The sequence below is a fragment of the Temnothorax curvispinosus genome, unplaced genomic scaffold (genome assembly GCF_003070985.1).
Source record: "Temnothorax curvispinosus isolate PA1 unplaced genomic scaffold, ASM307098v1 QBEX01005984.1, whole genome shotgun sequence".
NCBI classification, from domain to species: domain Eukaryota; kingdom Metazoa; phylum Arthropoda; class Insecta; order Hymenoptera; family Formicidae; genus Temnothorax; species Temnothorax curvispinosus.
Window position 1 is genome coordinate 76,664 of NW_020215764.1, and position 16,096 is coordinate 92,759.

Sequence of the window (16,096 nt, forward strand, 5' to 3'; positions counted from 1 at the left end):
ACACTTGATTCTAATCCAGCCGCAGCATTGATCCCACTGCTGAACTTTATACGCGCTAGCGTATTAATAATAATAACATTATAAATATATTGTGATATTAATAATACGATGTTAATAATAATGCTAAAATTATGCTGAGCGTTCGCTTGCAGCGCTGTATAATATTTTTAGGTATTATCAATTGTCAATCGATAAGAAGAAAATATTAATTTCGATGCGTAAGAGGATTACTAACGATCGCCGAAATGCCATTCGCAGCATTTTTACGCTGCGGTTCGAAAGAGCGAGAGGGAAGGGAATCAGAGAGAGAACGATGATCGGAGAGCAGTTAAGTGTACCGTTACTGCAAAGTTTGGCGCAGTGTTGCCTAAAGTTACCTAGACGAAGACGAGGAGGAGCGAGAGAGAAAAGCGGGAAGAGAAAGAGAGGGCGACCGATTTACAAAGTCGAGAGCGAGAAGGCCGGCTAGAACAAAACAGAGAAAAAAAACTGGCTGGCACGGGTATAGGAAGAAGCAACGGCTAGTCAGCAACGACCGCTTCGGTGTCGCGAGTACGCGTCTAGGAATTTACGTTCCTCCAGTTCTCTTGCGCGGGAAGATCTCCGTTAATCTAACGTGGGACGAATAAAATTACGATCGATTTAAATATTTGGTACTCAAATTGATAAGCAGAAATCGGAAGATCGAGTAAAATTGGTTTATGATTAGCAATCGGTTGTTTTTTTTTAATGTATAACTTCTCTATGATTTTATTTATAATATAAACAATAAAGAAAAAGATTAAAGTCGCTGGTGTTAGTCAAAGTTAGTGTCGAGAGCCTTTGGCCAACCGGGCTACTTGTACTTGAATTCTCGATGTTCTCAATTCAGAGTATTAGCGAATCTCCAGCTCGCGACTTTGCTTTAACGGAAATTTCATTTGAGACTTGCTAGGAAAGTTAAAGACTGAGAGAGGTTGCGAGACACTTCGTGCGGAGAAGACATCGTCTTCAAATTTATCAAAGAGAATACTTCTAAAAATATTTTCAGTCTCGAGGCATCTGTACAATTACTCTCGAATATGATGCGTATTGTTAATCGCTAAGATAAAATATTTAATTAAGGAGTTCGCGAATGCGTTAAAGCAAAGAGGAAGAGTAATAAAATAAATGCTCGTCTCGAAAGGAGATCGAGAAATCTGCAATGTACGCAAGAGAAGTGAACATGTATGGAGATCGATGAAATTTGAATCAAAATGGATGAGTCCATTCTTCCGGACAAATGCGATAGTACATAGGAGAAGATTCTGACTCCTCTCTATCCTCTCTAGCCCCCCCTCTCTCTCTGCTTCTGTTCGTCAGTACCGGTTAGGGCTAAATCGATTTCCGAACGCACTGCTTCGAATCGGTAGGATCTAAGCTTGAAAGAAGCTTATAGCACAATCGGATAGAACATGGCATCACTACGAAGCGTGGGCGTGCAGTTGACGACGGTTCGGACCAGAATTAACGTGTATGACGGTTGCGTGAAACGCGGGACGGCCAAGGTGAGTTCGTGTGCCTTAAAATTAATTATGAATAAAGTTTCAGTCGTGTCGGAATAAGAAAAATGTATTCGCGTCGTATATAGGGGCGCGATCGAATCAAACGAGGGTTTCAAAGGCGAGTTTCCGCACGATTTTCACGTGTTTTCTTCGCCTGTTGGATTATATTAGAGCTCCGGACAATCGCAGTGGCCGAAGTTCCGAAATATGACTCCCGAAGACAAAAATATCTAATAATAAAATCGAGGAAGGATCTTAACGAAAGCGGATGAGAACGAAGCCTCAAAGCAATATAATGACCTACTATAGGGAAGCTTTGGATGTACCGTGGTACCTAGGGTTCAATAGGAAACACTATCTCTACGATAAAGCCGGTCTCGATATATATTACATCGATTTTATCTTAGAAACTGAGAAAAAGATTTAATGGACGGGGATGGAGCCGGGAGAGAGAGCCAGGACCGAATGTGCATAATGACTTAATAGAGGGAATGCGCCGCTCGGGAAATTGGGGCGAAGTAATTATTTCGAGTTCTGAATATACAACGTTGGCACATAGTTAGCGACACGCCGTGAATTTTGTGTTTTGGATACATCTATTGTGCTATTTAATGTTATCGATAACAGAAGAAAGTTAATTACTCCGCGAAAAATTATGGAATAAATACATGGCGCGGGTACATTTTGTAATAAAAGACATTAAAGTTATCTGTGCATAGAATTGTACTGGATTGACGAGTTAAAACTTCTGTATTTATTTGCATCTACAAAAGATTTATAATGCAGGCTGCCGCGACAATTCAAATGAAGGCGAAGAAAAATCATAAAACTCGCAAATTCCCCTCTCCGTAGACGTGATAGACAAAGACAGAAAGATTTTCACATGAATCGCTTAAATTAATTTGAACAAACAGATGTGCCGAAGGGATGTTAGTTGCTGCCAAATCGGCGATCTTCAAGTGGATTGACTCTCGTATGCCACTGTCGTACTTTCCGCATGCAACTTTTCATTCATTCATTCATTCTCTCTCTCTCTCTTTCTCTCTTTCTCTCTGCTGGTCGTTTGCTGATCGCGTTCACGAACGTCACGTTTGCGTCGGAACCACTACTCAGTTCCGAACGTATTACGTCGTATTACGTCGGAGAATGTGTAACAATGAAACCGATGGAGCCTTAATGGAGGGCACATCGAAGGGAAGCTTCCGAGGACGGTCAGGTTTGAAAAGAATAAAGAAAGGGCTTCGAGCGTGCGCGTTCTCCGCTCGCGTCCTGGAACCGAACGAAACGGAACCGAGCGGAACTTGACGTGCTTTCTCTTCGATACTTTCTCGGGGCCGTCATTTCTTCTCTGCGCGACGCGACGCGACGTGCCACCTTTCCCGATGAACCATACGCGAAAACTATCTTCGTGTCACTCGTCGCCGTTAATTAATAGCATCAGCTACGTCCTTCGGTCCTGTGCATGTACGTTTTTTTTTTTAGCTATCGTTTTTATCGATCGCAAATAGACGACTTTTTAATTTTTTCAGGATCATGTAATAGAAACGAAATCGCCTTTTATCACGGCGGAGATTTAGTTTAGCGATTGACTAATGATCGCATGGACGTCGTTCCAAATATCAATTAGCTGCGGCCAATTCGCCAAAGAATCGGGGCGTGAAAGAAAATGGGTACACATTTTTATTCGCCGTGGCCGCGATCTTGGGCGTTATGCGGCGGCCGGTTTGCGTAAAGCCGAGGCGGTAAACGTAAATAAAAGTGAATAGCGGGGAGTATTAAGGAAAAAAAGAGGATGCAAGATAATAAAGGAAGGATGGGAACGTATTATCTTGTCTTGGGCGCGAGAATGATACGAGCGAATGAAACAGCAGATAAAAATGAAAAGAATAGGAAGGAGAGAGAGAGAGAGAGAGAGAAAGAGAGAGGGGCTGCGTGTATAAGGAAGACGCACTGCAAAAACGGAGATGATGACTAAAGCTGCGAGACAAAAGACGAGAATCGCCATGTACAATGTGAACGTTCTTAAACGAGTTCTGATACACTGTAAAGGCAGGCGGCGGTATTCGCGTATACTGAACGGTAATTAACGGCGCAAGAAGAAGAAGAAGTTTCTTAACCGGTTCGCCACCGATATGAAAACGAGTTTCTCGGGATTATGTGTATTTTCTCCATGTAACCCTTTATATACAGTTTATCGAGGTGATACATGACCCGGTCGTAATAATACGGAGACTTTTTTTTTACGCCGCGTTGAATTAATGAAGCGATCCGAGATATTTATATGCAGTTTCCGATCGTTGTAAATCTTGCGGCGAAGTAATCTCGTTACCATTGACCGTAATATATTCGTTACGGCATATCAATACCTCGGAGCGATTACAATCTGCGCGGAGCGAAGCTCCGTGATTCGAATACGAAAAATGTCTTACGTCCGCGTAGATAACGCACATCTTTCTACTTCCGGCTCCGAGAGTTTGCCCTCGGAATTAAGGTCGCGAATTCCAGAGCTTCCACGTATCTTCGATCGATATGTATGATTTATATTTCGACAAGATAGAACGATATCAGTCCGAGTCTAAAATGTCTATGTAACGTTTGTGCCTGCGCGATTCTGCAGAAAATAACTTACGAGATAGGAATGATACAAAAAAGACGCATATAAATCGGACTGTCAAAGGGCCACTGCGATATAATGATATCACGCACCGATACTGCGTATCCGTCAAGAATCATAAAGATATTTAGGTGAGATTACGGTTTCCTCGCGGTTCGAAATATATCGACTCAGTTGTGTCTGGGTATGGTTTTTGCGGGCGGAGTACTACTCTCGTAGTTTCGTTATTATATATGAAGAAAAAGCTAACAGAACGTACGGCGGACATACGAACATACCGGGAACTGTCCATTACTACGTAGTTTAACGTAGAAGTAGAAACGTATTTAGCGTGCTTTACATGTAAGCACGACAAATTGGTGATTAAAGGGACGGGGATGCCGCGAGAGACGGCCGGGGATTTTTTCTTCCTCCGCCGCGCGCGATCTCGCGGGCATTCCCCGTTTCGGTACTCGTTACTCAGCGAAAGAAAGTGCATTAATTTCCATCGCTGGACTTTGACGTACGCGAGAGAGATCCACTCCCAGCTATGACGTGGAGCATTTTGACTGTGACTGATGGCGCCTCATTTACCCTCCGCGCGCGGTTTCCTGCACACCCGCTATGCGATTCTACACGCGCACGCGTTTTCTTTTCGCTAACGCGCCCTTCCGGCCCTTTTTCCCTTTCGACTTTCGCGTATCTCGTCATGCGGACGCGATAATTTCACGATTACGATAAGGCAGCGTAAGGAACGGCGCGTCGGCGAAGTAGCATCATGGCTCGTTAACGATTTATACAGAGCGGAATTCTAGATTTTCCGAGTGAATATTTTTTCGAGTGAAGATTAGCGATTTGAATCTATCTTTATTTCAAGTAATTGAGCTCACCAGCATTTAAGATCGTAAAATTGATTGTGTGTATCTTGATTTATATATTTTTTTTAAAGCAATTACGTTGTTAATATTACGTGAAAATAATTATGTTTGAACAAGTAACTTTTAACGAGGGAACTCAGGGAAATTAATTTGGATTTTTAACGTATTTACGATTGAAAATGAAAACTCGTATCATCAGATTGCATTTGTACAGAAAATAGATGAAAGAGAAATGGTGATGTTTGTAAACAGCATAAACGGTATGTTGCACTTTGAAGAAACACTTTTACAAACAAAGGTTTATAAATTTTGTGACAAATTATTTTTGTTATATCGAGAGATAAAAATTATTATTTGTTATTTGAATTTTTGAATATTTCCAGTACCAGTGGTGAATATACATATATTAAATTTTGTTTTATAGAGAGACACGTCTCTCAGATAGAATGTCAAAGTCGATAAATTTTTTGCCCGAAGTAATCAGCCTTCTGTAGTTTATTTCTTTCCACACTTGAGGTATATAAAGGGAAAACACCCCCGAAAATTTTGCCTGAAGAAAAATATTCCCTTGAGCGAACTCTCCTCTATAAGAAACGAATTTCTGAGACTTCCCTCGGTACATCCGGAATATCCAAGTGCGAGCTAATAAGTACGAAATTAATAAGCATTATTAATACATCGACGCGTCGCGTTTGTAGGAGACGACGTAACCTTTTGTAAAAATGACGGATTTCTACGGAAAAATTGGTTTTTTCCGCGAGGGAAACTTGAGACCCCAGGGGAGAGAGCGAGTCCGTAGCGTGCGGGTGTCGGCGCGGTGACGTCGTTGCGCGAGATGACGTTATCGAATGCAAAAGCCTCCGTTACACGGTTATCGAACACTTTTCACATTTTCCATCGCGCACATCCGTCACGTCGCTCGCTCGCTCGCTCGCGCTACCGTACTCTCGCGTAGGATAAAAATAGAGGCAAATATCATCGCGGTTGTTCTTCCGCCGGCGCGCGCTCGCGTGCCCGCACGCACGTTTCACGTCGCGAGCGTACGCGCAAATTCGATGCACCTTTTGCAGGCTAATTGAGGCCGCGGATAAGTACAGGTCGGTCCGTCGCGGATGTGTTTACGCGAAACTTACGCGCGAGTACGAGCGTGCAAGGCTACCAGACACGCGGAGAGAAGATCAAGTTCGGCCAAGGTTGAGAACCGTCATGGGAGCCTGGGTAATAAAATGAGGGCCCCTGCTCTCCCCTGGGGGTGGGGCCCCCTCGATAACCCATATTGTACCCCCCATCCCCTCGTACTTCCCCCCTACGTTCGTCCCTCGCGCCGCCGCCCCTGGCCGTATATACTTCGATCGGCCGGAAGAGTTTTGTCCGGGCTCGTCGCGCTAGAGAGAAATCCTATCGAATCTATCTGTCGGCGACCCGTGTGCCCGAAATTTCTCAAAAATGGTGGTTGTGCGGCGGGGAATTTTTGCAAATTTTTGATATAGCGCGCGATCACCTGGGCCACGGGCTTGCCCGCGAAAAGGATTTTCGCGAGAAAATCGAGAGGTGGAGCGCGCCGACAATACTTTCGCGGCGGCGTATATACACGATCATATACCACCCCTAGTCTCCCCACACCCCCCTAACAACAGTGGGGTGGTACAGTCCCGGCGAAGAACCGACGGCAACCCCGGCGTATAGTCCGCGCTGCCAGTCGGGACGCGCGAAAAATCACAAAAGTGAAGAATGGACGCGTAGGATGAAAAAGGCGGATTTCGACGCTCGATTCGCGACGAACAGGTTGAAAAAAATTAGGAACTGAAACCGATGCAATTCTGCCTTCGAGCATTCACGTTACGAGCTCGAGAGAAAATTCTCTACTATATTTGCAAGTGTATATAGAAACGCGATTGTTAAACGATATTACACGAATATAAATTAATTCGCGAAATAGTTAACTTTAAAATATACTATTTGATACTGCCCGTGTAGCTATAATTGCTTTCTCTTCTTTTCTATACATATTATGCGAATTAATTTATTTCTGTGTAATATCATACGTAGAACTTATAAATGTAAAATATATTTTTTCAAATTTATAACAGTTAAATTGATCTAAATTACATCCAATTACTACATCCAACTACATCAGCCTTAGCTTTCAAAAAATCATGATGAGCTCCAGCATCCTTTCGCAGAGGGCAAGATCAAGATATAAGTATTCAGCGCTAAATGCAACTATTCAATTTCTGTATCTCATCGGTTTAACGCGGGTTAAACGCGGCTGTCGCGGAGTCTCGGTGCTAAAGTGAGATGAGAATCAAAAGACGGCCGTAAGTTACAATCGTGCTTAGCCGGCGAGAATTCGAAGGGGGGGCAAGGGCGAGAATTTTGGGAGAAGACCGAGGACATGGGGGAAGGGGGCAAAGACACATCGGTCGCGGGCAGTCTCGAGAATGGTCGGCACGGCCGAATCGATGGAAAGAAATTTATTCGTCGCGAGCGCCGGCGGCGGGTTTAAAATACGGCGTCGACGTTGAGACGCCGACGCCGCCGTCGCCGCCGCCACCGCCGCTGCCGCCGTGTCAGCGGGGTAACGCTGCGTCGCGACGCGCTACCTGGTAACACCGTGGAATTACAACGGATTCTTTCTCGTCGCGCCGGTATGCCGGAATCGGACTGGAATTCGCGGAGACTCGATGCCGGACATTTTTTCGACACGACGCGGCGGCGAGACGTCGAGCCGAGCCGAGCCGAGCCGGTGGAAGCGCGGTGGCCTCGCGCCGCCACCCGGTTATTACGACGCGCGTCCGAACGGACGGACAGGACGACTCAGCCCGAGCGTGGTGGACCTCCGCGCTTTTCGTTTTTTTTTTTCCTTTTTCTCCTTCTCTCTGTTACGGGGCCCTGGACAAATTGAATTTAACTCCGCCGCTAATACGGCCGGGCCGCTCCGAAAAACGCGCGCGACCGGAACGCGCGAGAATCACGCCGCGATTTATGTCCGCGCCCTTTTTTCCGCGCGCTCGCCGCTTACGGGATCTGCGTCGGTTTCTTTCTACGTAACGTTAGAGACACGTTAATGCTGCAGTTTATTTTGACGAGCCGAGCGTTACGTAAAATGTCTTTCTATATTTTCGGCAATTTTTCGAAATAATTTTGCAGGGAAACTGGAAATATGTTAAAAATGCAGAGAGTTGCGCGACATCGGGTTTCGTACAATTATTTGTTAATGATGTTAAAAACATATTTTGAATATTATTAATAAGTTTTAATATTTTAACATTTTAATATTAAAAACACTGCGGAATGTGTATAATATCTGTATGCCTTTTTTTTTGCGAGTGCTCTTTTTGTCGGCGTGGATTCAAGCGTCGTACTTTTCTGTACGTTGTCCCGCGACCATCGCAATTTTCGCTGTTATTAACTTGGGTGAATGAAAGTATATACGGTACGTATGTATGAACGTCGCTTTTTGTTATTTTCCTTGTCACTCGCATGGCGTATAGTTTATGGCGGAGAGGGAACCAATTTTTATTGCGAGAATAATATTGAATTTCGACAGTTCGCCGCAGCGAGGACGACGCAAATGCGAATTTCTTGCGCGCCGCGCCGGGAGAGATGGTTTTTGGTCAAAACGGGAGAATTATCGGACGGAATATGTAGAATCAGATAGAATGGCCGAAACGCGAATCGAATTGTAAGAAAATTGCAAAAGCATGATTCCGTACGTATTCGCTCGTACATTATTCGCTCGTCGATCGCATGACTCGTTAATTAATATCGAAGGAGCTGCGTACATAAGAGTATGGGAAATACAACGGAATTTGAATCTCGTTTTTCTGAATCTCTTCATCTTTTGATCTCGGTATGTAAAAATATATGATAAAAAGAAAGAAAGCGCGGTTTAGCAGATCCAGCAATATTGTTCGCTCATTTATTTTATAGCTCCTTAATAAAGAAGCTAGTATGAATGACAAAAAGATAGTTTGTTATTCTCTTTTAACTCTTTAACTTTTAAATACAGAAGGCCGTGTCAGAAATGAAACCATTTAACGTGATTAGTATGAATTAAAAACGTATGCGTTTAGCCGCTACATGACGAAATGAACTGTACCGAAACGGTTACCAAGATGGATATCCATCAATCAACGTGTCAACAAGTATATAGATATTATTATTCTTTCATGACGAGAGGTTTCGCGGGAATATCAAATACTCCTCGTATATTCGCGAAATATGTTAATTTAGTAGATAACATGTCGGTGCAATGGATAAGAAAAATTATTAATGACAATTGTTAATTTATTAGAATGTTTCGCACATATTTATGGAAACGTATAAGAAATTTTGACAAATATATTTGACTGTACATTTCAAATGAATTTTTCAGACATCCTCCATAATAGCTATAAATTTTTCTCGGATTGTCATTTTGAATAATTGTTAATTAATTTCGCTAAATCGGGAATGTGAAGTACCGCGTATGAATGTGACGTACGTTTTATTTTATTATTAGGCTTCAATCATCGATCTGCATGCGTACCGATATATAACGCGATACCGTTTCCGATATGCTAAAAAATGTACTGACGTCGCCGGGAATATTAAGAAAAACTGTCAGATCCGCATTGTGTCGGTCGGAAGGATCGAATGATTAATGAGCAGTTAATTACCGTATTGAAATATGTATGACAAACTTTCGCGATATTCGACAGTTTTGAGAATCGCGAAGCTAAGGCATTAATTATATGACTCGTAAAACTTGCGCGATTTTTCATTCGCGCCAAGCTCGAAGTTAATTCGAGGTAAATTCAGTTCTCATTCGTTGAACAAGATTAGCGTGAACAAGAAAACATTGATTATGAAACGCGTCTGCGAAGTTTGTCATTTTACGCTCATAGAGATTCTTCGCGACTGAAGCAATTACCGTGCGCATTATCGGGGGAAGGAACTCGCGTTGGCATATTCGTTATATATACAAATGTTAGAAACAGTGTAAAATACGAGCAAATAAATTTTTAGCAGATATATCCAAGATATAAATTTATGCAACATAATATTTGCATTTATGCCAACTTGCGTACATGCGCGTTGCACATAACGCACATCGAAATAGATTATACACATGTATCGAAACGCATGTCATTCACATTAGACCTATGACAGAACTCATATCGCGTGCGTAAATGCTGATCTCTCTCTCTCCCCCCCTCCCTCTCTCTCTCTCTCTCTCTCTCTCTCTCTCTCTCTCTCTCACATCGCCGCGCGCTAGAATGATTTTACGAAATATATAGACTCGATCGTGGGCGATCGAGTTGCGGCTCGTAACCCTCAGGAGGCATTTTTCTCTCTCCCGGCCGCCTCTGCACATTATTGAATATCGCCTATTTGTCGAGCAACGTCTTCTTGCTCGTTCCGCCGCGCTTATCGCGTCACTGTTTCGCCGACTTTTCCTTCCTACTCTATCTCGGCCTCCCTCCGTCCGGGCCGGGCCGCGCTTGCCAGAAATATCAATTTGCGCGGGAGTGGTAACAGTTTGCTTGATTTGGCACGGCGTAGCTTACGTCCGAAATAAATCTTCGCGAGTGCAGTGTCGGTGCCCGCCCCGGAAACCGATTGTCTATGCGGATTTGACATGAGTGGCGCACTCGTCCCGGCTTCGCGGACGATATCTCATTCGCCCTCGCGTCTCGACTCGCATCTTATTTATCTAGCCACCTGATCGATATTTCAAACAAAAAAATAAATAAATGCGCCTTCCACGCGTTATGAAAATCTACTTACAAAGTTTTATTTAATCGTTCTCTTTAAACTCGCTAATGCCATAGAGCGCGATTCTGTTGTTACACTAACGCTGAGAGTTTGTACCTCCCCTCCGATGTAAAATTAAAAGGTGCCCATTGAGAGACAAGCGCGGCAGTAGAAGTGCATAATAAATTAAAACGACAAACACAGTAATTGTTGCTGCGACAATGAGCGTTCTGTCGCGTGGAAGTAAATGTGCTCAGAAAACAATCTAGGTACGTTTGAGCATGTTTGGTATTTTGGAATGTATATAGCAATGTCGTTAGACATTTTTACTTTTTCAATACTCTTCCTACTGTTTTTGCGTGTACCTATTTAATCTGATTATCGATTTTTTATATAAAATTACTGAAGTAAATTATTCTTTAATATATCTAGTTGTGTCGGTGGGATATTAGACAGTAGTGGAAAAAGAAAAATAAGTAAACATAATTCTATGCATAATAATTAAAATATTTCGACCAGAATCTCGAAAAAATTTTTTTTTCACCATCACAAAGCTTAATTATTTCTCTATGAGAAAGCAAAATGATATAATATAACCGTAAATTACGGAGTGTTTATAAATTATCTATTTTTTATCTTTTCTAGGATTGAGTGTTTTATCATAAAAATAAAATAAATAAATAAAACATGGAGCGTTCGCATTTCGATCTATATTCTTATTGCACTTTGGGAATGCAAATCACCTTGCGGAATACGTCACCGAAGAAGTATGCGATATTGGAGAAATATCCTTTTACTAAGAATTTTACTTAACTATAATTGCGGATCGCATTTTATGACAAATATAAGAATATCATTTTAAATCATATTACACGTGACGCACAATTGAATTATATGTCGAAATTGAATTGAGCGTTCGGAAGATCGATTCGTTATTCGTAAGAGTCGAACGAATCTTAATCTCAAGCCGATCGCGGAATGATTCGCGATGCCCTCGGCCTTTCCCAGGAATCGCGGTCGTCACAAAAGCGACTGATGACGGCGGTTTTTTGCGCGTAAGAAAAGCCGACGAGAGAGACCAAGCCACACGCGGGAAAATAATAACAAGAGGAGAGCCCGCGGGGTTTGGGTGTAGATGGACCAGGCGGGGAGACGCGCGAGGGAGATAGTGGTGGATGCATAATTGAATGAAAGCGTGGCGAACAGAGCCAAGGGGTAGTTCCTACGACTGGGAGGGGGTGGAATGCTATAATTTCAAGCCAGACAGTCATGCGTTATTCAGCGTTGAGGTACAAGTTCTCTCTCTCTCTCTCTCTCCTCTTTTCTTTGCCTTTTCTGCGATTCTCTAAAGGGGAGAAAGTACCGCCTCTTCATTCTCTTCTCTCCCTTTTCATTTTGTCGCACTTTGGTCCCTCTTCTCTGCCTAATTCTTAATCGTTCATTCATTATCCACGATTCGTTTCCGATTCGCGACTCGCGAAATAAGTCGACCGCGATAATAATCAGTGCAATGATGTCGAGACGCGCACGAAGTTTGTAAGATCTTCGCACCACTTATCTAATCTTTTCTCTATTGGCCTGTACACAGGACAGTGACAACCACTGGTGGGAGTCCTTCGCGAACGAGTTCTTCGAGGAAGATGCCACCCTCACCCTCCACGTCTGTTTGGAAGACGGACCGAAGAGATATTGTGAGTATTACCGATTATTTGATCATATTTGCGTTTCGTACAGTCAGCGACGATTCGAGGAAACGTTTAAAAATGTTTTTGTACATAATGAAAGTAAGTGAGCGGAACCCAACTGTGACATTTTACTTTTGACCAGTATTATTGTGCGGAATTTTATTTCTAATTAGTAACAAAGAAGTTGCTTTCTTTCAACTCGTAATCATGTCCAATCAAAGGATCTGTCTTAATAATGCAGTGGACGAGCGAGGCATTTTTATTTTCATGAAAGGAGATGAAAACAAAGAAAAAAGTTGAATTGTAAGCAAAGTATCTTTTCGAGAGCAAGGTGATAAACCCTCGGACGGAGTTTCCCCGACATTCTACTCATCGTTATCTGTGTTAATGCAATCGATTTCCGCCAGCGCGAGATAATTTCTTACATCTTTGCGACATCGCACGCGATTCACACATTGTCACCGATACTTAATCGCCGGCAAGCTCACGCGGGTACCGTCTCTCCTCTAAATAATGACGTGCCACCGCGCGGCAATCTTGCAGTCGGTAGATTTTAATGTCTGTTCCACACGCCGTCTCGAAAATATACGACGACAACGTGATTACATGTCGTGCGGATGCATGCCGTCGTCATCCGGGTATAAACGACAGGGCATCCGCCATCCGCGCGCGGTAAGACGCGCCCCCGGTACGAGCTCGGTGCGATGCGAGATGCGTTTTGCAATTAAATGGAAAAAGAAGATATTTCTCACTCACAAGTGTCATTTTTCCCGTCATCATTACGTTTTCGATTTATATTTGCGTCGCTCTTCTTAATAAAATTTCCTCCTCCGTTTTATATTCTTCAAGAATTTGTTGTGGGATTAAACATTGAAAATTGAACGTAACAGTTTGTTTTATTTAGCATTGTTTTTTAGTTATTCGGGAAGATACATCAATTTTGCATGCGTTATACGTATATCGTGGAGAATATTATTGCGCTCAACATAGAGCTCAATATCGATCGACTTAAGCTGTCGATCTTAATCATCGCCCTGCTTTTCTCGCAACGGGCTCGTGGTATTTATTTCTAATCGTTTCCATCTTTATCCTTTCAGCGATAGGAAGGACGTTAATACCTAGGTACTTCCGTTCGATATTCGATGGCGGAGTGACGGAACTTTACTACACTTTGAAGAATCAGAAGGAGTCGTTTCATAACACCAGCATAACGCTGGACTGTGATCAGTGCACGATGGTCACGCAGTACGGAAAGCCGATGTACACTAAGGTACGAACTACTCTGCAGAATTTATTGCTTGTATAGAACTACGCTTTTGATATTTATGTACCTAATTGTTGAGTTAAACGAAAATAACTAACAAAAATAATTAAAATAGATCGAAGAAATATCTCTGATACGTTATCATAGTTTAAATAGAAATGTATGGACTATGATCAATAATAGAAAAGTTTATTATTATGTGTACTATGTATATATTAATTATTATATATATTATATAATATATACTTTTAATTAATATATTATATCGCTATAAAAACTACCGTTTGCGCGTCGTGAGTTGATACAATTGGAAAAGACGATTTAAAAAAAGAGAGATAAAGATAAGGAAAGATTAAAGTTGAATTGGATCTCCATAATTTCTGTAAAAACTGTTTTCTAGCAGGAAGTTTAAGTTCTGCGAACTCTCTTTACAGCGACGCGCGAAATCAAGCGCTCTCGAAATAGCCGAGGCAGATATTGTCATCTGAAACTTATTTTAGGTGTTAACGGAGGGTAGGTTAATATTGGAGTTCACCTTCGACGACCTCATGAGGATAAAGTCGTGGCATATGTCGGTGAGGACGCATCGGGAGTTAGTACCGAGGAGCGTTGTCAGTATGCAGCAGGACCCGACGATGCTTGAGCAGATTAGCAAAAACATCACCAGGCAGGGCATGTCCAACTTCACTCTCAACTACCTTAGAGTACGTATTCTCCACAGTGCCGTCTTAATTTTACGTTGACGCATCAGTGCATCAGATTGACAGCGTTTAAATTGAATTGAAATTTTCATGTTTTATTAAACTTCCTTGACAATAAAAAATCTTTAGCGAAGAGACCAACTTCGAAAAACTCATAGATAAGAAATAGGTATAAATCGAATTGTGCTTTCTCGATTATTTTGGCATAAATAAATGCAAACACCTCAGATATTTAAATCGTAAGTTTGGAATAAACAAAGAAAAATAACATGATTACATGCATATTTAGCAGTAAACGCATAAATCAATATACCGAAAGACGAGGGAGGAATAGTTCGTTGCGTATTGATTTATAATTGAATTATAACGGAAAAACGTATCACCAACATGATAGTTAGAAAATTGTTGCAGCAAGAAGGTGTGTCGTTGCGGGGCTAGATCGGAAACGCGGTATACGCCTGCCTTCTCGAAAGTATCTCCGGCTATCCGGGTTACGAGCCACCTTTTTTCCGCGCTCGGAAGCGCTTTCACCGGAGGGGGGTCAACCGCACATTCCGCGTGTATCGTCTCGAGCCAGTTGAAAAGCCCGTCGATTGTTACGTCGGGAAAGTCCTCGCCCATTGTTGAACTGGTATACGATATTCGGAAACGCGTAGGAACGGTCGCGTCTCGAATAATTTCTCCACGCGGGCGGAGAATCGCCGACGACGAAGAAAGGCTTCGATTGATTTACGGATGAACGTGTCATCGCGCGAAACTCCGGTCGTTTCTTAAATGATAGTTATGCTATTCACCATTTACGCGCGCCGCGTAACGTGATGTAACAGTGTTACTCACGCGAAAATGCGTGTACGCACAGTATAGTTCCCGGTTTGAGAATGTATATGGAACGTATCGACAGAAACAGAAAATTTATACATTTTCCATGAATTTTTTAGGACTCAAAGAAGTTATTTTGTTTAATTTGCACTACATATATTAGAATATTGTAGAAATATTTAGAACCATCTAAATTTTATGCTACACACATTTGTTCGTACACTCTGGCTTAAAAGAGATTTTATGCGCTATCGAAATTAGTAACTTTTCATCAGAGTTAAATTATATACGATTCTTTTTACAGTTATGCGTTATTCTGGAGCCAATGCAGGAACTAATGTCGAGGCACAAGGCGTACGCGTTGACACCCCGTGATTGTCTGAAGACGACCTTGTTCCAGAAATGGCAGAGGATAGTTGCCCCGCCGGGTAAGAGAGGTAGAAGAACAGTTGCTTTACATGAGAAGCACCAGCCAGTGGAGCCGAACGGCCGTCCTAATAGACAACGTGAAATCGGTTTTTGCTATCCGCGAAATGACGCATTTGTCGTCGATTTTCATTATCTCTTTGCCACGATTCTTGGTTCCACCGGTTTTTCCTTGTCGAGCGTGGATTTTAGCGTTTCTGTTTGAAATCTTCCAACAATTAGATGCACTTTCCTTATTGACAGTTTTGCTTTGCTTGTTTTATTAATCGAATTTAAGCCAAACGTTGTTTGAGTTATTTTACAATCAAATTAAGCACTACTATGACTGAAACTTTGATTTTATTTTAATTTTACAAATTATATCAATTGATATTAATGACTCGGTTATTATTTGAGCTTTTAACGTTACGTGATATGTAAGCTTCTAGCGTCCGCTTGTCGCTATCTTTATCGTGCTTGTACGTGCAC

General features: G+C 42.3%; 1 protein-coding gene across 2 annotated transcripts in view; it reads left to right on the forward strand.

Annotated features, from left to right (window-relative positions):
* Positions 1–16,096, forward strand: part of LOC112455283 (LIM domain-binding protein 2) — an 85,732-nt gene that overhangs the window by 68,311 nt on the left and 1,325 nt on the right. The window contains exons 3-6 of one of the 2 annotated variants that reach the window (XM_025017089.1): positions 12,322–12,424; positions 13,516–13,688; positions 14,183–14,386; positions 15,507–15,639. In XM_025017089.1, the coding sequence (XP_024872857.1) occupies positions 12,322–12,424; positions 13,516–13,688; positions 14,183–14,386; positions 15,507–15,639 (613 nt within the window). The remainder of the gene's footprint in view (positions 1–12,321; positions 12,425–13,515; positions 13,689–14,182; positions 14,387–15,506; positions 15,640–16,096) is intronic. The other variant, XM_025017090.1, reaches the window with a different exon arrangement.